The 25,677-nt window shown below is 46.8% G+C and overlaps 1 protein-coding gene across 1 annotated transcript in view; it reads left to right on the top strand.

Annotated features, from left to right (window-relative positions):
• Positions 1–25,677, top strand: part of dmxl2 (Dmx-like 2) — a 116,172-nt gene that overhangs the window by 72,677 nt on the left and 17,818 nt on the right. The window contains 14 exon segments of the mRNA XM_042317632.1: positions 1,569–1,924; positions 2,283–2,499; positions 3,492–3,794; positions 4,012–4,033; positions 4,036–4,202; positions 4,453–4,529; positions 4,652–4,782; positions 6,909–7,157; positions 15,055–15,245; positions 15,461–15,597; positions 17,941–18,026; positions 21,687–21,888; positions 22,640–22,757; positions 24,250–24,315. Coding sequence (XP_042173566.1) covers positions 1,569–1,924; positions 2,283–2,499; positions 3,492–3,794; positions 4,012–4,033; positions 4,036–4,202; positions 4,453–4,529; positions 4,652–4,782; positions 6,909–7,157; positions 15,055–15,245; positions 15,461–15,597; positions 17,941–18,026; positions 21,687–21,888; positions 22,640–22,757; positions 24,250–24,315 — 2,322 coding nt within the window.

Genomic DNA, 25,677 nt, shown 5'->3' with positions numbered 1-25,677 from the left:
GTTTTACAGTACATCAAGCTGCCTCACCCTACAGAAACAGGAGATAGACTAGTGTCCTGTCCAGGGGGTTTTACAGTACATCAAGCTGCCTCACTACAGAAACAGGAGATAGACTAGTGTCCTGTCCAGGGGTTTTACAGTACATCAAGCTGCCTCACCCTACAGAAACAGGAGATAGACTAGTGTCCTGTCCAGGGGTTTTACAGTACATCAAGCTGCCTCACCCTACAGAAACAGGAGATAGACTAGTGTCCTGTCCAGGGGGTTTTACAGTACATCAAGCTGCCTCACCCTACAGAAACAGGAGATAGACTAGTGTCCTGTCCAGGGGTTTTACAGTACATCAAGCTGCCTCACCCTACAGAAACAGGAGATAGACTAGTGTCCTGTCCAGGGGTTTTACAGTACATCAAGCTGCCTCACCCTACAGAAACAGGAGATAGACTAGTGTCCTGTCCAGGGGGTTTTACAGTACATCAAGCTGCCTCACCCTACAGAAACAGGAGATAGACTAGTGTCCTGTGTCCATGCTGCCTCACCCTACAGAAACAGGAGATAGACTAGTGTCCTGTCCAGGGGTTTTACAGTACATCAAGCTGCCTCACTACAGAAACAGGAGATAGACTAGTGTCCTGTCCAGGGGTTTTACAGTACATCAAGCTGCCTCACCAAGCTACAGAAACAGGAGATAGACTAGTGTCCTGTCCAGGGGGTTTTACAGTACATCAAGCTGCCTCACCCTACAGAAACAGGAGATAGACTAGTGTCCTGTCCAGGGGTTTTACAGTACATCAAGCTGCCTCACCCTACAGAAACAGGAGATAGACTAGTGTCCTGTCCAGGGGTTTTACAGTACATCAAGCTGCCTCACCCTACAGAAACAGGAGATAGACTAGTGTCCTGTCCAGGGGTTTTACAGTACATCAAGCTGCCTCACCCTACAGAAACAGGAGATAGACTAGTGTCCTGTCCAGGGGTGTTACAGTACATCAAGCTGCCTCACCCTACAGAAACAGGAGATAGACTAGTGTCCTGTCCAGGGGTTTTACAGTACATCAAGCTGCCTCACCCTACAGAAACAGGAGATAGACTAGTGTCCTGTCCAGGGGGTTTTACAGTACATCAAGCTGCCTCACCCTACAGAAACAGGAGATAGACTAGTGTCCTGTCCAGGGGGTGTTACAGTACATCAAGCTGCCTCACCCTACAGAAACAGGAGATAGACTAGTGTCCTGTCCAGGGGGTGTTACAGTACATCAAGCTGCCTCACCCTACAGAAACAGGAGATAGACTAGTGTCCTGTCCAGGGGGTTTTACAGTACATCAAGCTGCCTCACCCTACAGAAACAGGAGATAGACTAGTGTCCTGTCCAGGGGGTGTTACAGTACATCAAGCTGCCTCACCCTACAGAAACAGGAGATAGACTAGTGTCCTGTCCAGGGGGTTTTACAGTACATCAAGCTGCCTCACCCTACAGAAACAGGAGGCTTCTGCCATATGAGCGGTTTTGGCTCGTGGAAGCTACTTACTAATGTTACTAATAGAGTTATTCTGTTTTGTAATAAAGGTGGGCTGTCCAGTGCTTGCCCTGGAGGTGCTCTCTAAGATCCCCAAGGTGACCAAGAAGTCAGTCTCCTCATCCCCCCTAAGTAAAGGCTCTTCCATGGCCAATGTCAGCTCTAGCCTGCCCCTGGAGAATGGGAACCAGGGGGCCCTGGACTGGGCCTCTCCTGCCCCAGTTAAGGCCAATCCTGCCTGGGGTACAGAGGAGAGCTCAGCCACACTGGACTGGAGCCAGCCTCTGGTCAAAGTGGAGGACGATGGACTCCAGCTGGACTGGGGAGATGATAAGAACGATGAAGATGATACTGATGGGGGTCTGACAATGAAGAAGACTGATGTGGAGACCAAAGCTGACGAGGAGTCTGGGGGATGAGACCACCTGGGCTGCAGAGAGAGGACTCTCAGGTAGGGCTGGCGACATCATCAATATAACCACTAGTCAGTATAACCACTAGTCAATATAATTGACTGTTGAGATTACTTTAAAAGAAAACCGAGTTGATACATAAGCTCTGTGATAGTGGAAAAAGTAGTGTTGGGAGTTCCTTGTCTGTTAACGTATCATCCAAAAAGATCATTTCATTTTTTTAACACGATAAAGAATTTTCTTGTTTATTGAAAATATCATATGTATCAGTCTAATTAAAAATATCATTTTTTCTGTAAGAATATTATATAGGTATGACACTGTTAATATAGAGTTATTATGACAGTTAAGTGCTACATATTTCCAGAACCATCTCTGCTCTCAGGGTGAGTCTGAGGTGGACGTGATTGCAGAGCAGCTGAAGTTCAGAGCGTGTCTGAAGATACTGATGACAGAGCTCAGGACGTTAGCTACGGGTTATGAGGTGGACGGAGGGAAGCTGCGCTTTCAGCTTTACAGCTGGTTGGAGAAGGAGATAGGGGCCATGCACCGCATCTGCAACTACAAGGTACACAAACACCATCTGCCACTACAAGGTACACACACACACCATCTGCCACTACAAGGTACACACACACACCATCTGCCACTACAAGGTACACACACACACCATCTGCCACTACAAGGTACACACATACACCATCTGCCACTACAAGGTACACACATACACCATCTGCCACTACAAGGTACACACACACCATCTGCCACTACAAGGTACACACACACTGCCACTCAAGGTACCACACACCATCTGCCACTACAAGGTACACACACCATCTGCCACTACAAGGTACACACACACACACACACACACATCATCTGCCACTACAAGGTACACACACACGGCATCTGACAGTACAAGGTACACACACACGGCATCTGACAGTACAAGGTACACACACACGGCATCTGCCAGTACAAGGTACACCCACACAGCATCTGCCAGTACAAGGTACACACACACTGCATCTGCCAGTACAAGGTACACACACACACATCTGCCACTACAAGGTACACACACACACCATCTGCCACTACACGGTACACACACCATCTGCCACTGCAAGGTACACACACTGCATCTGCAACTACAACGTACACACACACACACACACTGCATCTGCCACTACAAGGTACACACACACACACACTTCATCTGCAACTACAAGGTACACACACACACACACACACACACACACACGTGTACACACACACACTTCATCTGCCACTACAAGGTACACAGCTCCCTTTAAAGGACACTCAGAGGGTTGCACATTTCTGCTAACTTTCCCAAAATGTCAGTTTACTTCCTGAATTGACTGTATTGAAATGTAATTGACCCCAACCATGTCACCTACTAGATCCTAACCACCACGTCTCATCAGACATACTGTACCAGAACTGGATAGAGTTGAATTAAACAGTATTTCCTGTAACTGTTACTGCTACAGTACCAGAACAGCTTCAAGATCAAACCCTCTGTCCTCTTCTCTTCTTCAGGTGACGGGGAAGGAGGAGAGCCAGGAGCTGGAGAGATGGGAGGATGGAGGAGTAGAGGACGTGTTTGAGGAGTCCCTGGGGGGTGGCGGAGGTACGGAGGCGGGGGCGTATGAGCGCCACCAGCTGGGGCGTAGGCGTCTCGCAGCCAAGCAGCTTCATGCTGAGAGGAGGAAGGCGTGGCTGAGGAAGAACCAGGCTCTGCTCCGAGTCTTCCTGTCCTACTGCAGCCTGCACGGAGCCAAGGGAGGGGGGGTCACCTCAGTACGCATGGAGCTCATCTTCCTGCTGCAAGAGAGCCAACAGGTAGGTGCTGAAGAAACACACACACAGGTCAGACACACTCTCTCTCTCACTCACTCTCTCTCTCTCTCTCTCTCTCTCTCTCTCTCTCTCTCTCTCTCTCTCTCTCTCCCTCCCTCCCTCCCTCCCTCCCCCCGTATCACCTCTCTGATATATTCTTGCTCTTCTCCTCCCCTTGTCTCTCCTTTCTCTTATTCTCCCCTCTCCTCCCCTCCTCCAGGAGACTACAGTGAAACAGCTCCAGTCCCCCTGCCCCTCCCCACCACCCTCCCCCTCCTCTCAGCCAGTATCGCCACCACCAAGACAGTGATCTCCAACCCTGTCCTCCACCTTAGCAACCACATCCATGACATCCTTCACACCATCACACAGATGGAGCTGCCTCCACACCCTGACCTCATGGACGACAGGGTATGTATGGCTCTGTTAGTACGACAGGGTATGTATGGGTCTGTTAGTACGACAGCCTGGGGGTTCAAACTGATCACACATTTAAAACACACTACTAAACTGCCAACAGAAATGATTGTCACAAGGAGTCTTCATTCAAAGATAAATCCCCACACAGCAGACCTTTCTGTCATAGTCTCATGTTGGCTCTTCATCTAGAAATGGTTTGTTCCTCCATGAGATGAGTATAGTTTGTCTCTCATCTCTCCAGGTGAATCTCCTGCACACCCTGGCTGCCTCTCTGTCTGCCTGCATCTATCAAGCCCTGTGTGACAGCCATAGCTACAGGTACACGCACACACACACGTTTGGATGACCTATAGTTTGAGTTCATACTGTCATTTCCTGTTGAGATGAATTGTCATGACTGTCTGATCCTGACCTTGGCTCTTTCCCATGGTACCTTGCAGCAGCCAGGCAGAGGCCAATCAGTTTACAGGGATGGTGTACCAGGGCCTGCTGCTGAGTGAGAGGAGACGGTTACGCACAGAGAGCATCGAGGAGCATGTTACACCCACCTCTGCCCCCGCGCAGTGGCCAGGTACACACACAGCTCTGCCCCCGCGCAGTGGCCAGGTACACACACAGCTCTGCCCCCGCGCAGTGGCCAGGTACACACACAGCTCTGCCCCCGCGCAGTGGCCAGGTACACACACAGCTCTGCCCCCACACAGTGGCCAGGTACACACACAGCTCTGCCCCCACGCAGTGGCCAGGTACACACACAGCTCTGCCCCCGCGCAGTGGCCAGGTACACACACAGCTCTGCCCCCACACAGTGGCCAGCGCAGTGGCCAGGTACACACACAGCTCTGCCCCCACACAGTGGCCAGGTACACACACAGCTCTGCCCCCACACAGCGCAGTGGCCAGGTACACACACAGCTCTGCCCCCACACAGTGGCCAGGTACACACACAGCTCTGCCCCCGCAGTGGCCAGGTACACACAGCAGCTCTGCCCCTGCGCAGTGGCCAGGTACACACACCTCTGCCCCCAGCGCAGTGGCCAGGTACACACACACAGCTCTGCCCCCACACAGTGGCCAGGTACACACACAGCTCTGCCCCCACACAGTGGCCAGGTACACACACAGCTCTGCCCCCGTGGCCAGGTAGCTCTGGCCAGGTACACACACAGCTCTGCCCCCACAGTGGCAGTGGCCAGGTAGGTACACACAGCTCTGCCCCCGCGCAGTGGCCAGGTACACACACAGCTCTGCCCCCACGCAGTGGCCAGGTACACACACAGCTCTGCCCCCACACAGTGGCTAGGTACACACACAGCTCTGCCCCCACACAGTGGCTAGGTACACACACAGCTCTGCCCCCACACAGTGGCCAGGTACACACACAGCTCTGCCCCCACACAGTGGCCAGGTACACACACAGCTCTGCCCCCACACAGTGGCCAGGTACACACACAGCTCTGCCCCCACACACAGTGGCCAGGTACACACACAGCTCTGCCCCCACACAGTGGCCAGGTACACACACAGCTCTGCCTGCCCCCACACAGTGGCCAGGTACACACACAGCTCTGCCCCCACACAGTGGCCAGGTACACACACAGCTCTGCCCCCACACAGTGGCCAGGTACACACACAGCTCTGTAAATGAATGTCCTATCAAATGATCGTCTGAGCAGACAGCTGAATGGGAAGGGGAGGGAGGACAGGGAGAGGACAAAAATAATTGAATTGAGAGAACAGACAGAGAGAGGACTGATAAAGAAGGAGAAAGAAACACAGAGAGAGAGAGAGAGGACAGACAGAGATGACTAACAGTGAGAGAGAAACAGATGGTACTCAGTAATAGCAGCTCTGTAGCCTGTGGGGAATAAAACAGAAGGAGACGCTGGGATGGATGGATGTGTCACGCCATCTCTCCACTGTTAATATGTAGCGGGAATCTTATTACAGCACGAGTCTGGTTCTGTAGTAGATAACTATCTACTAATATCCTTAGATCAGTCTAATGTGGTTCTGTAGTAGATAACTATCTAATAATATCATTAGATCAGTCTAATGTGGTTCTGTAATACATAACTATCTACTATCTAGATAGTCTATCATTAGATCATCTCTAATGTGGTTCTGTAGTAACTATCTAATAATATCATTAGATAACTGTATCTAACTAATATCATTAGATCAGTCTAATGTGGTTCTGTAGTAGATAACTATCTAATAATATCATTAGATCAGTCTAATGTGGTTCTGTAGTAGATAACTATCTAATAATATCCTTAGATCAGTCTAATGTGGTTCTGTAATACATAACTATCTAATAATATCATTAGATCAGTCTAATGTGGTTCTGTAGTAGATAACTATCTAATAATATCATTAGATCAGTCTAATGTGGTTCTGTAATACATAACTATCTAATAATATCATTAGATCAGTCTAATGTGGTTCTGTAGTAGATAACTATCTAATAATATCATTAGATCAGTCTAATGTGGTTCTGTAATACATAACTATCTAATAATATCATTAGATCAGTCTGTGGTTCTGTAATACATAACTATCTAATAATATCATTAGATCTGTCTAATGCTGTTCTGTGTTGTACAAAGACATCATATTTATTCAAGCCTTCATTTTACCTATCAGTAGTGTTTCTGTAAAAATGTAATTACATGTCTATTTCCTTCTCTCCTCTAGGTGTGTCCTCTCTGATTGCTCTGGTTCAGTCAGCTCAGGGCGAGGATCAGCCCAAGCTCAACGTGTTGCTGTGTGAGGCTGTGGTGGCAGTTTACCTGTCCCTGCTCATCCATGGGTTGGGCATGCACGCTGGCAACGAACTATTCCGCCTCGCTGCTCACCCCCTCAGCAACAAGATGTGGGCGGCCGTGTTTGGGGGTGGGGCTAAAATCATCATCAAACCGAAACGGAACGCCGAGATCACTCCAGGTAACTTAGTAGGCCCCTCGGCGTGTAACCCCTTACCTCTCTCTACCTCCTCTTTACCTCTCTCTTCCTTCTTTCTACCTCTCTCTACCTCTCTCCTCCTCTCTACCTCCTCTCTACCTCTCTCTACCTCCTCTCTACCTCCTCTGTCTATCTAATAATATCATTAGTCTAATGTGGTTCTGTAATAGATAACTATCTAATAATATCATTAGATCAGTCTAATGTGGTTCCTCTCTTAGATCAGTCTAATGTGGTTCTGTAATACATAACTATCTAATAATATCATTAGATCAGTCTACTGTGGTTCTGTAGTAGATAACTATCTAATAATATCATTAGATCAGTCTAATGTGGTTCTCCTCCTCTACCTATCTCCTCCTCCTCTACCTCTCTCCTCCTTTCTACCTCGCTCCTTCTCTCCTCCTCTCCTCCTCTCTTTCTCTCTTTCTCTCTACCTCTCTCCTCCTCTTTACCTCCCCCTCCTCTCTACCTCTCTCCTCCTCTCTACCTCTCTTTCTCTCTCTACCTCTCTTTCTCTCTATCTCTACCCCTCTCTACCTCTCTCTCCCTCCCTCTCTTTCTCTACCTCTCCTCCTCCCTACCTCTTTCTCTCTCTTTCTCTTCTTTCTACCTCTCTACCCCTCTCTACCTCTCTCATTCTCTCTACCTCTCTCATTCTCTTTACCTCCTTCTCTCTACCTCTCCTCCTCTACCTCTACTCCTCTATACATCTACTCCTCTATACCTCTACTCCTCTCTACCTCTACTCCTCTCTACCTCTCTTTTCTTGCTACTTCTCTCTTTCTCTATACCTCTACTCCTCTATACCTCTACTCCTCTATACCTCTCTCAACCTCTCTCCTCTACCCATTTGTTTATCCTTTGTGTTCTGTCCTCTGTTTTCTGTCTCCCCTCATCTCTCTCCTATCTGTCCCCTGTTGTAACATTCTACTTAACCTTTACCTCTCATTCTCTTCCCTACTCCCTCCCCCTCCCTTGTTTCACCCCCCTTTTTTACTCATGCCTGAGGCTGGGAAAACAGACGCAAGCCCCTCCTCCCTCCCATGACTAGCCAGAAATACATAACTCCTCCTCCCCTCTCCACTGTGCCAGTTGATATTGAGGCAGGTAGGCCTGAGCAGGGTCCTCCCCCCAGCCCCAGTGTCTCCCCGCCCCTCCACACTGATTCAGGGGACACAGCAGCACCTAGTTGTGAGTAACAGAGCTCCAGTGGGTTTGCAGTGCTGGGTGCAGTGATAAACTACCTGGTTTTGCGGTGTGGTATTACAGTGCAGTAAATGCCACTAATGTGGTTTCCCCACTCTGTGTTCCTCAGAAAGTTAGCTGGTCTTTTCTGTAAGGATACTATTCATTGGAAGTTCATGGTTCTCTGAACGGACAGAAATAGATCTCTGTCTGTCTCTGTTATTGTGTGCTGTGGTCTCATCTCATTGTATCGTGCACCAGAGTGTGTGTGTTTGTGCAGGTGTGTGTGCATGTTTTCCATCTCATCTCATTGTGTCATCTCTGTCTGTCTGTCACCATAGCAGCAGGTAAAGCTAGAACGGACTCGTCATCATCAGTGACCTCTGAACCTGACTCAGGAACTAAGGCTAAACCAGGTACTCACTGTGTTTCAGGTCTGGGTTAACTAACAGTGCATTTCCACATAACACGATAATTTGGATAGCCATGCTTGCTTTGTCCTCATTTGGGTGCTAGCAAGCAGGCTACGTATCAACAGCCAATCCAGTAGGGGGTGGAAGCTTGAGTGAATTTCGATTGGTCAATAGTGTTGGTATATCGCGGGGTATTTGCATACATTTCAGCTTTCGCCAACTTTGTTCCCGCCGTATTCATGCTCGCATCCACCAACCCTCCCCCCGACCACTTCACTTCCCTCCATTGAAAATGAATGGGGCACCGTTTCATCGCCCCCATCGTGTTATGTGGAAATGCACTGTAAGGTGCATTTCTAAAGCTAAACCAGGTACGCTCACTGTGCTTCAGGCCTGGCTTAACTAAAGCTAAACCAGGTACGCTCACTGTGCTTCAGGCCTGGCTTAACTAAAGCTAAACCAGGTACGCTCACTGTGCTTCAGGCCTGGCTTAACTAAAGCTAAACCAGGTACGCTCACTGTGCTTCAGGCCTGGCTTAACTAAAGCTAAACCAGGTACGCTCACTGTGCTTCAGGCCTGGCTTAACTAAAGCTAAACCAGGTACGCTCACTGTGCTTCAGGCCTGGCTTAACTAAAGCTAAACCAGGTACGCTCACTGTGCTTCAGGCCTCACTGTGGGCTTAACTAAAGCTAAACCAGGTACCCTCACTGTGCTTCAGGCCTGGCTTAACTAACTAAACTAAAGCTAAACCAGGGACGCTCACTGTGCTTCAGGCCTGGCTTAACTAAAGCTAAACCAGGTACACTCACTGTGCTTCAGGCCTGGCTTAACTAAAGCTAAACCAGGGACACTCACTGTGCTTCAGGCCTGGCTTAACTAAAGCTAAACCAGGTACACTCACTGTGCTTCAGGCCTGGCTTAACTAAAGCTAAACCAGGTACACTCACTGTGCTTCAGGCCTGGCTTAACTAAAGCTAAACCAGGTACACTCACTGTGCTTCAGGCCTGGCTTAACTAAAGCTAAACCAGGTACGCTCACTGTGCTTCAGGCCTGGCTTAACTAAAGCTAAACCAGGTACCCTCACTGTGCTTCAGGCCTGGCTTAACTAAAGCTAAACCAGGTACACTCACTGTGCTTCAGGCCTGGCTTAACTAAAGCTAAACCAGGTACACTCACTGTGCTTCAGGCCTGGCTTAACTAAAGCTAAACCAGGTACACTCACTGTGCTTCAGGCCTGGGCTTAACTAAAGCTAAACCAGGGACACTCACTGTGCTTCAGGCCTGGCTTAACTAAAGCTAAACCAGGTACACTCACTGTGCTCACTGTGCTTCAGGCCTGGCTTAACTAAAGCTAAACCAGGTACGCTCACTGTGCTTCAGGCCTGGCTTAACTAAAGCTAAACCAGGTACCTCACTGTGCTTCAGGCCTGGCTTAACTAAAGCTAAACCAGGTACCCTCACTGTGCTTCAGGCCTGGCTTAACTAAAGCTAAACCAGGTACACTCACTGTGCTTCAGGCCTGGCTTAACTAAAGCTAAACCAGGTACACTCACTGTGCTTCAGGCCTGGCTTAACTAAAAACCAGCTAAACCAGGTAAACCAGGTACTCACTGTGCTTCAGGCCTGGCTTAACTAAAGCTAAACCAGGTACACTCACTGTGCTTCAGGCCTGGCTTAACTAAAGCTAAACCAGGTACACTCACTGTGCTTCAGGCCTGGCTTAGGCCTGGCTTAACTAAAGCTAAACCAGGTACCCTCACTGTGCTTCAGGCCTGGCTTAACTAAAGCTAAACCAGGTACACTCACTGTGCTTCAGGCCTGGCTTAACTAAAGCTAAACCAGGTACACTCACTGTGCTTCAGGCCTGGCTTAACTAAAGCTAAACCAGGTACACTCACTGGGCTATAGTCAGCTCAATCACTTTGCACCTGCACATAATTGGCACGTTATCTCTCATTCCTGTCGCAAGGCATTCTGGAACTTGCAGTCAAAAAGCGTAATTCAATACAAACCAATACAATTACATATGTAAATAACTGTAAAGAAATATCTACAGCTCAATGAAATATACAGCTCAATGAATTAACTTAAACATTAACTCTGTAACACATTAAAGTTGCAACACAGGTATACTCACTGGGCTATAGGTCTGCCTTAACTAAGGGTAAACCAGGTACACTCACTGGGCTATAGGTCTGCCTTAACTAAGGGTAAACCAGGTACACTCACTGGGCTATAGGTCTGCCTAAACTAAGGGTAAACCAGGTACACTCACTGAGCTATAGGTCTGCCTTAACTAAGGGTAAACCAGGTACACTCACTGGGTTATAGGTCTGCCTTAACTAAGGGTAAACCAGGTACACTCACTGGGCTATAGGTCTGCCTTAACTAAGGGTAAACCAGGTACACTCACTGGGCTATAGGTCTGCCTAAACTAAGGGTAAACCAGGTACACTCACTGGGCTATAGGTCTGCCTTAACTAAGGGTAAACCAGGTACACTCACTGGGCTATAGGTCTGCCTTAACTAAGGGTAAACCAGGTACACTCACTGGGCTATAGGTCTGCCTTAACTAAGGGTAAACCAGGTACACTCACTGGGCTATAGGTCTGCCTTAACTAAGGGTAAACCAGGTACACTCACTGAGCTATAGGTCTGCCTTAACTAAGGGTAAACCAGGTACACTCACTGGGCTATAGGTCTGCCTTAACTAAGGGTAAACCAGGTACACTCACTGAGCTATAGGTCTGCCTTAACTAAGGGTAAACCAGGTACACTCACTGAGCTATAGGTCTGCCTTAACTAAGGGTAAACCAGGTACTCTAACTGGGCTAAGGATAAACCAGGTACATGGGGCAGCAGGGTAGCCTAGTGGTTAGATCATTGGACTAATAACCAAAAGGTTGCAAGTTCAAATCCCCGAGCTGACAAGGTTACAAATCTGTCGTTCTGCCCATGAACAGGCAGTTAACCCACTGTTCCTAGGCTGTCATTGAAAATAAGAATTTGTTCTCAACTGAGCCTAGTTAAATAAATGTAAAAAAGATATATATTTTTTAAAACACTAACTGGGCTGTATAGTAATGTCTGGAACGGAATGAATGGTTCCTATGTGTTTGATTCTATTCCATTTTTTCCATTCCAGCTCTTACTATGAGCCGTCCTCCCCTCACCAGCCTCCACTGCCTGGGTGATCTAGTGTGGATCAGTAGTATCCGTGATGGTGTACCGTAGTAACTGTGTTGTTCCTCCATTATTATGAGCCGTCCTCCCCTCACCAGCCTCCACTGCCTGTGTGATCTAGTGTGGATCAGTAGTATCCGTGATGGTGTACCGTAGTAACTGTGTTGTTCCTCCATTATTATGAGCCGTCCTCCCCTCACCAGCCTCCACTGCCTGTGTGATCTAGTGTGGATCAGTAGTATCCGTGATGGTGTACCGTAGTAACTGTGTTGTTCCTCCATTATTATGAGCCGTCCTCCCCTCACCAGCCTCCACTGCCTGTGTGATCTAGTGTGGATCAGTAGTATCCGTGATGGTGTACTGTAGTAACTGTGTTGTTCCTCCATTATTATGAGCCGTCCCCTCACCAGCCTCCACTGCCTGGGTGATCTAGTGTGGATCAGTAGTATCCATGATGGTGTACTGTAGTAACTGTGTTGTTCCTCCATTATTATGAGCCGTCCTCCCCTCACCAGCCTCCACTGCCTGTGTGATCTAGTGTGGATCAGTAGTATCCATGATGGTGTACTGTAGTAACTGTGTTGTTCCTCCATTATTATGAGCCGTCCTCCCCTCACCAGCCTCCACTGCCTGGGTGATCTAGTGTGGATCAGTAGTATCCGTGATGGTGTACTGTAGTAACTGTGTTGTTCCTCCATTATTATGAGCAGTCCTCCCCTCACCAGCCTCCACTGCCTGTGTGATCTAGTGTGGATCAGTAGTATCCGTGATGGTGTACTGTAGTAACTGTGTTGTTCCTCCATTATTATGAGCCGTCCCCCCTCACCAGCCTCCACTGCCTGGGTGATCTAGTGTGGATCAGTAGTATCCATGATGGTGTACTGTAGTAACTGTGTTGTTCCTCCATTATTATGAGCCGTCCTCCCCTCACCAGCCTCCACTGCCTGTGTGATCTAGTGTGGATCAGTAGTATCCGTGATGGTGTACTGTAGTAACTGTGTTGTTCCTCCATTATTATGAGCCGTCCTCCCCTCACCAGCCTCCACTGCCTGGGTGATCTAGTGTGGATCAGTAGTATCCATGATGGTGTACTGTAGTAACTGTGTTGTTCCTCCATTATTATGAGCCGTCCTCCCCTCACCAGCCTCCACTGCCTGGGTGATCTAGTGTGGATCAGTAGTATCCATGATGGTGTACTGTAGTAACTGTGTTGTTCCTCCATTATTATGAGCCGTCCTCCCCTCACCAGCCTCCACTGCCTGGGTGATCTAGTGTGGATCAGTAGTATCTGTGATGGTGTACTATAGTAACTGTGTTGTTCCTCCATTAGTATGTTAGTTTCTAGCATGTGATTGTGGTATTGTAGTTAGGTGCTTGATGAAAGCAACACAACTGTAATTCAACATATTTATTATTACTTATTAGATGTGACGGTAGACAAACTAATTCTGAATATCAGTTCTTCTGAATACTGTTTTGGAACCAACCTGTAGTGATCAGACATTATTAGCAGATTGTGTTAAATAAATCAATATGCTTTTGTGTTCACATTTAGACTTGATAACTTTTCTTTGAAGTCAAGTGTTCTTTCAGGATGTGGGTGAAAGGGGGAGAAGTGGGGAGAGGAAAAGAGGCTGGGAGAGGATGTGGAGAGGAGAGAACAGCGGAGAGGAGGAAAAGAGGCTGGGAGAGGATAGAACAGCGGAAAGGAGAGGAGGAAAAGAGGCTTGGAGAGGATGTGGAGAGGAGAGAACAGCGGAATGGAGAGGATGTGGAGAGGAGAGAACAGCGGAAAGGAGAGGAGGAGAGAGGAGAGAACAGCGGAAAGGAGAGGAGGAGAGAGGAGAGAACAGCGGAAAGGAGAGGAGGGGAGAGGAGAGGACAGCGGAGAGGAGAAAAAAAGAGGCTGGGAGAGGATGTGGAGAGGAGAGAACAGCGGAAGGGAGAGGAGGAAAAGAGGCTGGGAGAGGAGAGGGGAGGAGAGAACAGCGGAAAGGAGAGGAGGAAAAGAGGCTGGGAGAGGATGTGGAGAGGAGCTGAAACCGGAGGAAAAGAGGCTGGGAGAGGAGAGAACAGCGGAATGGAGAGGAGAAAAGAGGCTGGGAGAGGATGTGGAGAGGAGAGAACAGCGGAAAGGAGAGGAGAGAACAGCGGAGAGGAGAGGAGGAAAAGAGGCTGGGTGAGGCTGTGGAGAGGAGAGAACAGCGGAGAGGAGAGGAGGGGAGAGGAGGAAAAGAGGCTGGTGGGGGAGGATGTGGAGAGGAGAGAACAGAGGAAAGGAGAGGAGGGGAGAGGAGGAAAAGAGGCTGGTGCCACACACACACACACACCCCCACCCTCTTGAGAGCTTAGATATAAGGGTCCTTGGTCTCTCTCTGTTGTATACCAGGTCACAAGCCATGCAGATTACCCTCAAGGACTCAGAAGCCTTTCAACCAGCAGACAGACGTTGATTAGAAGATTATTAGAAACCTCTGGTCATATAACCATTCATAACCATTTTAACCAGTCTCATCATGATATATAGTATAATGAGTTATTGTGATCACCTTGACTGTATTGTCTAGTAGTCTGACGTGTGTGTGTGTGTGTGTGTTGTATGTGTGTGTGTGTCTTGTATGCGTCTTACGCTGTTGTCTTGGTTTGTCTCTCGTCTCAGTGGTTCCAGAGATAGTCACCCAGGATAACGGTCCAGGTTTGTGTTAAAACGTCTGTCTGTCGTGTCCGCTCTCCTCTGTATGTGTTTCTGTGTCTCTCCATGTCTTGGGCCCAGAGTTTACCATGTGACCTGACCAGGAAGACGCTGGGCCCTAACGCTAACACAGATGCTGTGCAGGGTTGCTGGAGTCAATAATCAGTTCAGTCAATTCAGTTTGTTTCCTGAATTGAAATGGAATTGAGCCTAAACCCTGGTGCTGTGCCTTCCACCTGTACCCCCTAACCTCTCCTGGGCTCTACTGGGTGATGAAGACGATGATGAGTGATCAACTCCTCTTCATCTCTTACAAGGCAGCAGTCATGTAAAAATGTTTCTATAAAAAAAACATATGTACTAACAATCTCTCTCCCACACCCACCATCCCCTCCCCCAGCCGTGCCAGCCCCTCCCCCGGCAGAGGATGTGGATCGACTCAGACGACGGTTTAATATGAGGATGCTGGTTCCTGGTCGTCCAGTAAAGGAGGTCCCTGCCACCCCCCCTCCCGTCCCTGCAGAGAGACCCGCCTACAGGGAGAAGTTCATTCCTCCAGAGCTCAGCATGTGGGACTACTTTGTGGCCAAAGTAAGGCGTGATGCTGCTCCGCACAACATCACTGTATACATACGCTCACTGACAAACCATTGACAAATAAGCTCTCCTCTCTCTCTCTCCTCCTCCCTCTCCTCTCTCTCTCCTCCTCCCTCTCCTCCTCTCTCCTCCTCCTCTCTCCTCCCTCTCTCCTCCTCTCTCTCTCCTCCTCCCTCTCCTCCTCCCTCTCCTCCTCCCTCTCCCCCCAGCCCTTCCTGCCCCTGTCAGACAGTGGAGCTCTGTATGACTCAGATGAGAGCGGAGAGGAGGATGACGACGACGATGATGATGATGCTTTCCTCTCTGACACACAGATGACTGAACACTCTGACCCCAACTCATACAGGTGTGTCATTGTTGTGCCTTTTCCTACTTGACATCTCAATAGAGATCAAATTTATTTATATAGCCCTTCGTACATCAGCTGATATCTCAAAGTGCTGTACAGAAACCCAGCCTTAAACCCCAAACAGCAAGCAATGCAGGCGTAAAAGCACGGTGGCTAGGAAAAACTCCCTAGAAAGGCCAAAACCTAGGAAGAAACCTAGAGGGGAACCAGGCTATGTGGGGTGGCCAGTCCTCTTCTGGCTGTGCCGGGTGGAGATTATAACAGAACATGGCACAGATGTTCAAATGTTCATAAATGACCAGCATGGTCGAATAATAATAAGGCAGAACAGTTGAAACTGGAGCAGCAGCACGGTCAGATGGACTGGGGACAGCAAGGAGTCATCATGTCAGGTAGTCCTGGGGCATGGTCCTAGGGCTCAGGTCCTCCGAGAGAGAGAAAGAAAGAGAGAAGGAGAGAATTAGAGAACGCACACTTAGATTCACACAGGACACCGAATAGGACAGGAGAAGTACTCCAGATATAACAAACTGACCCTAGCCCCCGACACATAAACTACTGCAGCATAAATACTGGAGGCTGAGACAGGAGGGGTCAGGAGACACTGTGGCCCCATCTGAGGACACCCCCGGACAGGGCCAAACAGGAAGGATATAACCCCACCCACTTTGCCAAAGCACAGCCCCCACACCACTAGAGGGATATCTTCAACCACCAACTTACCATCCTGAGACAAGGCTGAGTATAGCCCACAAAGATCTCTGCCATGGCACAACCCAAGGGGGGGCGCCAACCCAGACAGGAGGACCATATCAGTGAATCAACCCACTCAGGTGACGCACCCCTTCCAGGGACGGCATGAGAGAGCCCCAGTAAGCCAGTGACTCAGCCCCTGTAATAGGGTTAGAGGCAGATAATCCCAGTGGAAAGAGGGGAACCGGCCAGGCAGAGACAGCAAGGGCGGTTCGTTGCTCCAGAGCCTTTCCGTTCACCCTCCCACTCCTGGGCCAGACTACACTCAATCATATGACCCACTGAAGAGATGAGTCTTCAGTAAAGACTTAAAGGTTGAGACCAAGTTTGCGTCTCTGACATGGGTAGGCAGACCGTTCCATAAAAATGGAGCTCTATAGGAGAAAGCACTGCCTCCAGCTGTTTGCTTAGAAATTCTAGGGACAATTAGGAGGCCTGCGTCTTGTGACCGTAGCGTACGTGTAGGTATGTACAGCAGGACCAAATCAGAGAGATGGGTAGGAGCAAGCCCATGTAATGCTTTGTAGGTTAGCAGTAAAACCTTGAAATCAGCCCTTGCTTTGACAGGAAGCCAGTGTAGAGAGGCTAGCACTGGAGTAATATGATCACATTTTTGGGTTCTAGTCAGGATTCTAGCAGCCGTATTTAGCACCAACTGAAGTTTATTTAGTGCTTTATCCGGGTAGCCGGAAAGTAGAGCATTGCAGTAGTTTAACCTAGAAGTGACAAAAGCATGGATTCATTTTTCTGCATCATTTTTGGACAGAAAGTTTCTGATTTTTGCAATGTTACGTAGATGGAAAAAAGCTGTCCTTGAAATGGTCTTGATATGTTCTTCAAAAGAGAGATCAGGGTCCAGAGTAATGCCGAGGTCCTTTACAGTTTTATTTGAGACGACTGTACAACCATTAAGATTAATTGTCAGATTCAACAGAAGATCTCTTTGTTTCTTGGGACCTAGAACAAGCATCTCTGTTTTGTCTTAGTTTAAAAGTAGAAAGTTTGCAGCCATCCACTTCCTTATGTCTGAAACACATGCTTCTAGCAAGGGCAATTTTGGGGCTTCACCATGTTTCATTGAAATGTACAGCAGTTAACATTATGTTTTCGAATAACATCCCCAAGAGGTAAAATATATAGTGAAAACAATAGTGGTCCTAAAACGGAACCTTGAGGAACACCGAAATTTACAGTTGATTTGTCAGAGGACAAACCATTCACAGAGACAAACTGATATCTTTCCGACAGATAAGATCTAAACCAGTTCAGCTGTGGACAGCCCTTTGTATTGGGCCTTGGTACACTGATTGTTCAGAGTATTTTCTACTAAGATTCAACACCCTGCCATCTTACCTGTAATGTCATGGTATGCTTTCTCCCTCTCCTCTCCTCCCTCTCTCTCTCTCCTTTCTCTTCTCTCCTCTCTCCTCTCTCTCTCACCTCTCTCTCACCTCTCTCTCTCTCCTCTCTCTCCTCTCTCTCCTCTCTCCTCTCTCTTCTCTCTTCTCTCTTCCCTCCTCTCTCCTCCCTCCTCTCTCCTCTCTCCTCCCTCTCCTCTCTCTCTCCTCTCTCTGTCTCTGTGTGTAGTTGGTCTCTGATCCGTCTGGTCATGGTGAAACTGGCTCTACATAACGTCAAGACCTTCCTCCCTCTCACTGGACTGGACTTCACAGGTACACAAACACACACACTAGGGTTGAATGGGAGGAAACCGTTTACCGGGATTTACCGATCAAAACCACTCCATTTCCCAGAATAAAGAACTGTGAGAAACCGGTAAATTATAATAAATTATTTATATGAACAGCAAGGCGTGGAATGGAAATGTTAAATTATATGTGATGTCTAAATCTGTCTTCTCTACGGCCTCTGCATAATGAATCATCAACACTCAGGGTGGGGCCAGACAGCCCATCTCAGGGTGGGGCCAGACAGCCCATCTCAGGGTGGGGCCAGACAGCCCATGTCAGGGTGGGGCCAGACAGCCCGTCTCAGGGTGGGGCCAGACAGCCCGTCTCAGGGTGGGGCCAGACAGCCCGTCTCAGGGTGGGGCCAGACAGCCCGTCTCAGGGTGGGGCCAGACAGCCCGTCTCAGGGTGGGGACAGAGCCCGTCTCAGGGTGGGGACAGAGAGCCCGTCTCAGGGGGGGACAGAGAGCCCGTCTCAGGGTGGGGACAGAGAGCCCGTCTCAGGGTGGGGACAGAGAGCCCGTCTCAGGGTGGGGACAGAGAGCCCGTCTCAGGGTGGGGACAGAGAGCCCGTCTCAGGGTGGGGACAGAGAGCCCGTCTCAGGGTGGGGACAGAGAGCCCGTCTCAGGGTGGGGACAGAGAGCAGAGAGCCCGTCTCAGGGTGGGGACAGAGAGCCCGTCTCAGGGTGGGGACAGAGAGCCCGTCTCAGGGTGGGGACAGAGAGCCCGTCTCAGGGTGGGGACAGAGAGCCCGTCTCAGGGTGGGGACAGAGAGCCCGTCTCAGGGTGGGGACAGAGAGCCCGTCTCAGGGTGGGGACAGAGAGCCCGTCTCAGGGTGGGGACAGAGAGCCCGTCTCAGGGTGGGGACAGAGAGCCCGTCTCAGGGTGGGGACAGAGAGCCCGTCTCAGGGTGGGGACAGAGAGCACGTCTCAGGGTGGGGACAGTTCACAATGCATGTAGACCTATCATCTCATCATGGTAACTTGTTTTCTTGTGACAGGAAGGCCTGCAGCATAGTCTATATTACAGTATTATAAAACCAAGTGTTGTCTAATATACCCAACTCCATCTGGCTTTTAGGGTCACCTTATTTCTTAATTGTAAAGATATATATTTTTTATTGTAGCTGCAGAGTTATAAAACAGTCTGTCACTCGAATATCGTTGCTTTAAATCAGTGCCTGACCGAGCACTCTGTCTTTCTCTCTCTCCATCAACTCCATTCAAATTGCATCCAAAATAGATCATCCTGTTCTAGATTGTTCTATATATATAGATGTCCTAGCCCACCTCTTTCAGGTAATATATTTAATGCAGTATTAGTCTTATATTTAGCAAACTAATGATGGGTTATGCATAATAAGCTTGTAATTTATAGCCTCTTGTCTCTTGCTCAGTACACACACACCTGTGCTCCGCTGGCCTCTCCTTAAAAAACGCTCCTTAGCTCTTGGAGTCCCATGCAGGAAAATATACAGTAGAATAGTTTGCTGGACATTATTATATTTTTGCATTTCTTATACCAATAGACTATTAGAAGAGGGACACAAGCTCTTGTTTGCTGAATGTTAAATACAGCAGCCAATAGAACTCACAGGTAGTTTGAAAGAAGAGTGAACTCATGATGGTGGTAGGTTATAACAGTTATTTATTCAGACCCATAACCATTCAATCTTCATGAAGAGAAGTGAAAGCCTTCTGCATCTAATCCTGGTCCTATATTATTCAATGATGTCTTTAGAATGATGAAGATAAGGACAACAAAACATCTAATTCTGGTCCTATATTATTCAATGATGTCTTTAGAATGATGAAGATAAGGACAACAAAACATCTAATTCTGGTCCTATATTATTCAATGATGTCTTTAGAGTGATGAAGATAAGGACAACAAAACATCTAATTCTGGTCCTATATTATTCAATGATGTCTTTAGAGTGATGAAGATAAGGAGAACAAAACATCTAATTCTGGTCCTATATTATTCTATGATGTCTTTAGAGTGATGAATATAAGGACAACAAAACATCTAATCCTGGTCCTATATTACTCAAGGATGTCTTTAGAGTGATGAAGATAAGGACAACAAAACATCTAATTCTGGTCCTATATTATTCAAGGATGTCTTTAGCGTGATGAAGATAAGGACAACAAAATGTATTTCATTGAACTGTTGAAAGAGAGGAAGGAATGAAGCAACAATAGAGAAAGAGGAGGTGGGCTAGTAACATTAGGGGAAATATTATGAAAGGTCAGCCTACTAATTATACAAATAGGCCCTATTCAATTTCAGAATTCAAATCTAATTTGCTAGCCTGTAGTAACTTTGTAGGCTGCATGTGCTGCACCAGAATCACATGATCTCTCCCTGCTTTATCATGGTTTGAATGAGGTGAGTAAATCCAGTTCATAATCAATATAATACAATGCAGTACAGGCATACAGATTAGCCTACTGGAGCTAGTTTCATTTATTTAGCCAAGAGAGCATATAGCTAGCTACATCTATGGGCTTTTAGGTTTTTCTGTCGTGTGTAATGTGCAGTAGACTATATCATATATGTATTGGATAAGGGCACCATCATTTGGGCTTGGGCTCAGTAAATGTCTTTTAATGTAGGGCTCAGTAAATGTCTTTAATGTAGGGCTCAGTAAATGTCTTTAATGTAGGGCTCAGTAAATGTCTTTAATGTAGGGCTCAGTAAATGTCTTTAATGTAGGGCTCAGTAAATGTCTTTAATGTAGGGCTCAGTAAATGTCTTTAATGTAGGGCTCAGTAAATGTCTTTAATGTAGGGCTCAGTAAATGTATTTAATGTGTAGGGCTCAGTAAATGTCTTTAATGTGTAGGGCTCAGTAAATGTCTTTAATGTGTAGGGCTCAGTAAATGTCTTTAATGTGTAGGGCTCAGTAAATGTCTTTAATGTGTAGGGCTCAGTAAATGTCTTTAATGTGTAGGGCTCAGTAAATGTCTTTAATGTGTAGGGCTCAGTAAATGTCTTTAATGTGTAGGGCTCAGTAAATGTCTTTAATGTGTAGGGCTCAGTAAATGTCTTTAATGTGTAGGGCTCAGTAAATGTCTTTAATGTGTAGGGCTCAGTAAATGTCTTTAATGTAGGGCTCAGTAAATGTCTTTAATGTAGGGCTCAGTAAATGTCTTTAATGTGTAGGGCTCAGTAAATGTCTTTAATGTGTAGGGCTCAGTAAATGTCTTTAATGTAGGGCTCAGTAAATGTCTTTAATGTAGGGCTCAGTAAATGTCTTTAATGTAGGGCTCAGTAAATGTCTTTAATGTGTAGGGCTCAGTAAATGTCTTTAATGTGTAGGGCTCAGTAAATGTCTTTAATGTAGGGCTCATCAGGCTCAGGTAGCATCAGGTTTGAATTTTGGATCAAAGCTCTAATTACATCCAGACAGGCCTATTTATATACTTTATAATGCTTTTGAATGACACTTCCAGTTTTGGCGGGATATTCCGTGTACCCCAGGAGAAAAGTGAATTATTCTGGGGATGGAACAATTGTAATATACCGGGAAAATATTGAACACGCACTCACTCACTCACGCACTCTCTCACTCACTCTCTAGAGCGGCGCAACCAAAACAGTTTTTCTTTCTGTTATCGTCCTCTCCTCCCTCCATCAGACCTGCCGGTGACGTCTCCTCTGGGGAATGCTGTGCTGAAGACACTAGAGAACTGGGAGACCCAACTCCAGGAGAGGATGAACAAGTTTGATGGTCCTCCTCCCAACTACATCAACACCTACCCCACTGACCTCAGCACAGGAGGGGGGCCCGCCATACTGAGACACAAGGCCATGCTGGAGCCTGACAACACACCTTTCAAGTGGGTATTATTCACACACACAGATACATAGACTACACACACACACAGATACATAGACTACACACACACACACAGATACATAGACTACACACACACACAGATACATAGACTACACACACACACATACATAGACTACACACACACACATATACATAGACTACACACACACACAGAGATACATAGACTACACACACACACAGATACATAGACTACACACACACACAGATACATAGACTACACACACACACAGATACATAGACTACACACACAGATACATAGACATACTACACACACACACAGATACATAGACTACACACACACACACAGATACATAGACTACACACACACATACATAGACTACACACACACACACAGATACAGATACATAGACACACACACACACACACACAGATACATAGACTACACACAGATACACAGATACATAGACTATACACAGATACATAGACTACACACACACACACACACACACACACAGATACACTACACACACACACACACACACAGAGATACATATACTACACACAGATACACTGATACATAGACTACACACAGATACATAGACTACACACACACACACACACACAGAGAGATACATAGACTACACACACAGATACATAGACTACACGCAGAACATAGAACATAGACTACACACAGATACATAGACCATAGACTACACACACACACACCCATGTTCTCACATGTTTCTGTGTGTGTGTGTCTCGTGTTCCAGGAATAAGAACCACATTTCGTTCCCTGCGAGGCGTCTCTGGCACTACCTGGTGAAACAGGAAGTTCTTCAGGAGACTCTGATTCGCTATATCTTCACTAAGAAGAGGAAGCAGAGCGAGGTAACGAGCTAAACTGGACCCCTGGTACAATCTGTCTGTCTGTCCCCTACATCTACAGCATGTCTGGTCTCATACACCAGGCATCCTTTATTTACCTGCTTATTACTTACACATTAAACAAGTCAACTGGTCATTATATGTTTCAAGGTGGATTCAGAAAGGTGTCATTATATCACCTAACTTGTTAATGATTAATTAAGTGGATTCAGAAAGGTGTCATTATATCACCTAACTTGTTAATGATTAATTAAGTGGATTCAGAAAGGTGTCATTATATCACCTAACTTGTTAATGATTAATTAAGTGGATTCAGAAAGGTGTCATTATAGCACCTAACTTGTTAATGATTAATTAAGTGGATTCAGAAAGGTGTCATTATAGCACCTAACTTGTTAATGATTAATTAAGTGGATTCAGAAAGGTGTCATTATAGCACCTAACTTGTTAATGATTAATTAAGTGGATTCAGAAAGGTGTCATTATAGCACCTAACTTGTTAATGATTAATTAAGTGGATTCAGAAAGGTGTCATTATAGCACCTAACTTGTTAATGATTAATTAAGTGGATTCAGAAAGGTGTCATTATAGCACCTAACTTGTTAATGAGTATATAGCAGGTAACTTCTGAGAAACGGGTTTAACATAGTGTTACCTCTTCCAGTCCAGCCTCTCCTACAACATGCACCATGTCAGACAGATCATCAGTCTGGATGTGTCCTTAGAATCATCTTCACAACAATAGTTCTTCAAACCCCAAATTCTATTGATCTATATTTTATATATTCTGTATTTTGAGTAAGGTCCATAATTATTTTGTACATTATGGCCCAGTTAATTTAACTTCTGAAGAGTAGTGTATATCACACACACACACACACACACACACACACACACACACACACACACACACACACACACTTCTATTGTTATTATTATGGTTTTGACGGCCTTGTATTGTGTAATCAAGAACAGAGAATTCTGTGATGTCTGCACACCATCACTACTACTATCATCACCTCTATTATTAGTATTATTCAAATGTTCATGATCATGTCTGCAGACATCTGCTAACACAGACAGTCATCTTATATGGTGCATCTCCTTTCTAAACGCAATTATAACCACATACATAGATCCTGCTTTGTTGAGATTTGAGTAGAAAGTTAAAGATGTGATTTCAAACTTAAGAGGAACCTTATACCTGACTTCCAGTAAGTAGACTCTTTAAGGTGTGTTTATTTTGACTTTGGTGTTGAGACTGTGCCCCACCCTCCCCTCCACCCACTGTCATTACATTGAGAGAGACCTCTCCTATCTCCCCAGCACTCCACTCTGTTACCATGTGATTGGACATTGTTTGGGTTGGGAGAAGCCTTTGCCTCATCCACGTATTGACACACTGACTATGTGTGTGGCTGCGTGTATCTACCATCCAAACAACCCTGTCATTTTTGTTTTCTTCATTTTGTGTTTTGTGCATGTGTTGTGTAGTGTGTTGAAGGCTATATGGATCTCCTCAGCCCAAACTGTGTATCTGGAGCTCTCAGGTCCAACAAGGTAGTATCAAGGTGTCTGTCTGTACAGTATGAACTGGTACCTGCTCAGGGCTGTGTAAGTCTCTCTTCTAATCACTTGGCATGCTTCACCTCACCATTACTACTCACTAACCCAACACTACCAGGGTTTTCCAGAGCTTCACCTCACCATTACTACTCACTAACCCAACACTACCAGGGTTTTCCAGAGCTTCACCTCACCATTACTACTCACTAACCCAACACTACCAGGGTTTTCCAGAGCTTCACCTCACCATTACTACTCACTAACCCAACACTACCAGGGTTTTCCAGAGCTTCACCTCACCATTACTACTCACTAACCCAACACTACCAGGGTGTTCCAGAGCTTCACCTCACCATTACTACTCACTAATCCAACACGACCAGGGTTTTCCAGAGCTTCACCTCACCATTACTACTCACTAACCCAACACGACCAGGGTTTTCCAGAGCTTCACCTCACCATTACTACTCACTAACCCAACACTACCAGGGTTTTCCAGAGCTTCACCTCACCATTACTACTCACTAACCCAACACTACCAGGGTTTTCCAGAGCTTCACCTCACCATTAGTACTCACTAACCCAACACTACCAGGGTTTTCCAGAGCTTCACCTCACCATTACTACTCACTAACCCAACACTACCAGGGTTTTCCAGAGCTTCACCTCACCATTACTACTCACTAACCCAACACTACCAGGGTTTTCCAGAGCTTCACCTCACCATTAGTACTCACTAACCCAACACTACCAGGGTTTTCCAGAGCTTCACCTCACCATTAGTACTCACTAACCCAACACTACCAGGGTTTTCCAGAGCTTCACCTCACCATTACTACTCACTAACCCAACACTACCAGGGTTTTCCAGAGCTTCACCTCACCATTACTACTCACTAACCCAACACTACCAGGGTTTTCCAGAGCTTCACCTCACCATTACTACTCACTAACCCAACACTACCAGGGTTTTCCAGAGCTTCACCTCACCATTACTACTCACTAATCCAACACGACCAGGGTTTTCCAGAGCTTCACCTCACCATTACTACTCACTAACCCAACACTACCAGGGTTTTCCAGAGCTTCACCTCACCATTACTACTCACCATAACCCAACACTACCAGGGTTTTCCAGAGCTTCACCTCACCATTACTACTCACTAACCCAACACTACCAGGGTTTTCCAGAGCTTCACCTCACCATTACTACTCACTAACCCAACACTACCAGGGTTTTCCAGAGCTTCACCTCACCATTACTACTCACTAACCCAACACTACCAGGGTTTTCCAGAGCTTCACCTCACCATTACTACTCACTAACCCAACACTACCAGGGTTTTCCAGAGCTTCA

This window comes from Oncorhynchus tshawytscha, unplaced genomic scaffold, assembly GCF_018296145.1.
Source record: "Oncorhynchus tshawytscha isolate Ot180627B unplaced genomic scaffold, Otsh_v2.0 Un_contig_3158_pilon_pilon, whole genome shotgun sequence".
Classification (NCBI taxonomy): Eukaryota; Metazoa; Chordata; class Actinopteri; order Salmoniformes; family Salmonidae; genus Oncorhynchus; species Oncorhynchus tshawytscha.
This window is presented reverse-complemented; position numbering and strand designations above follow the sequence as displayed.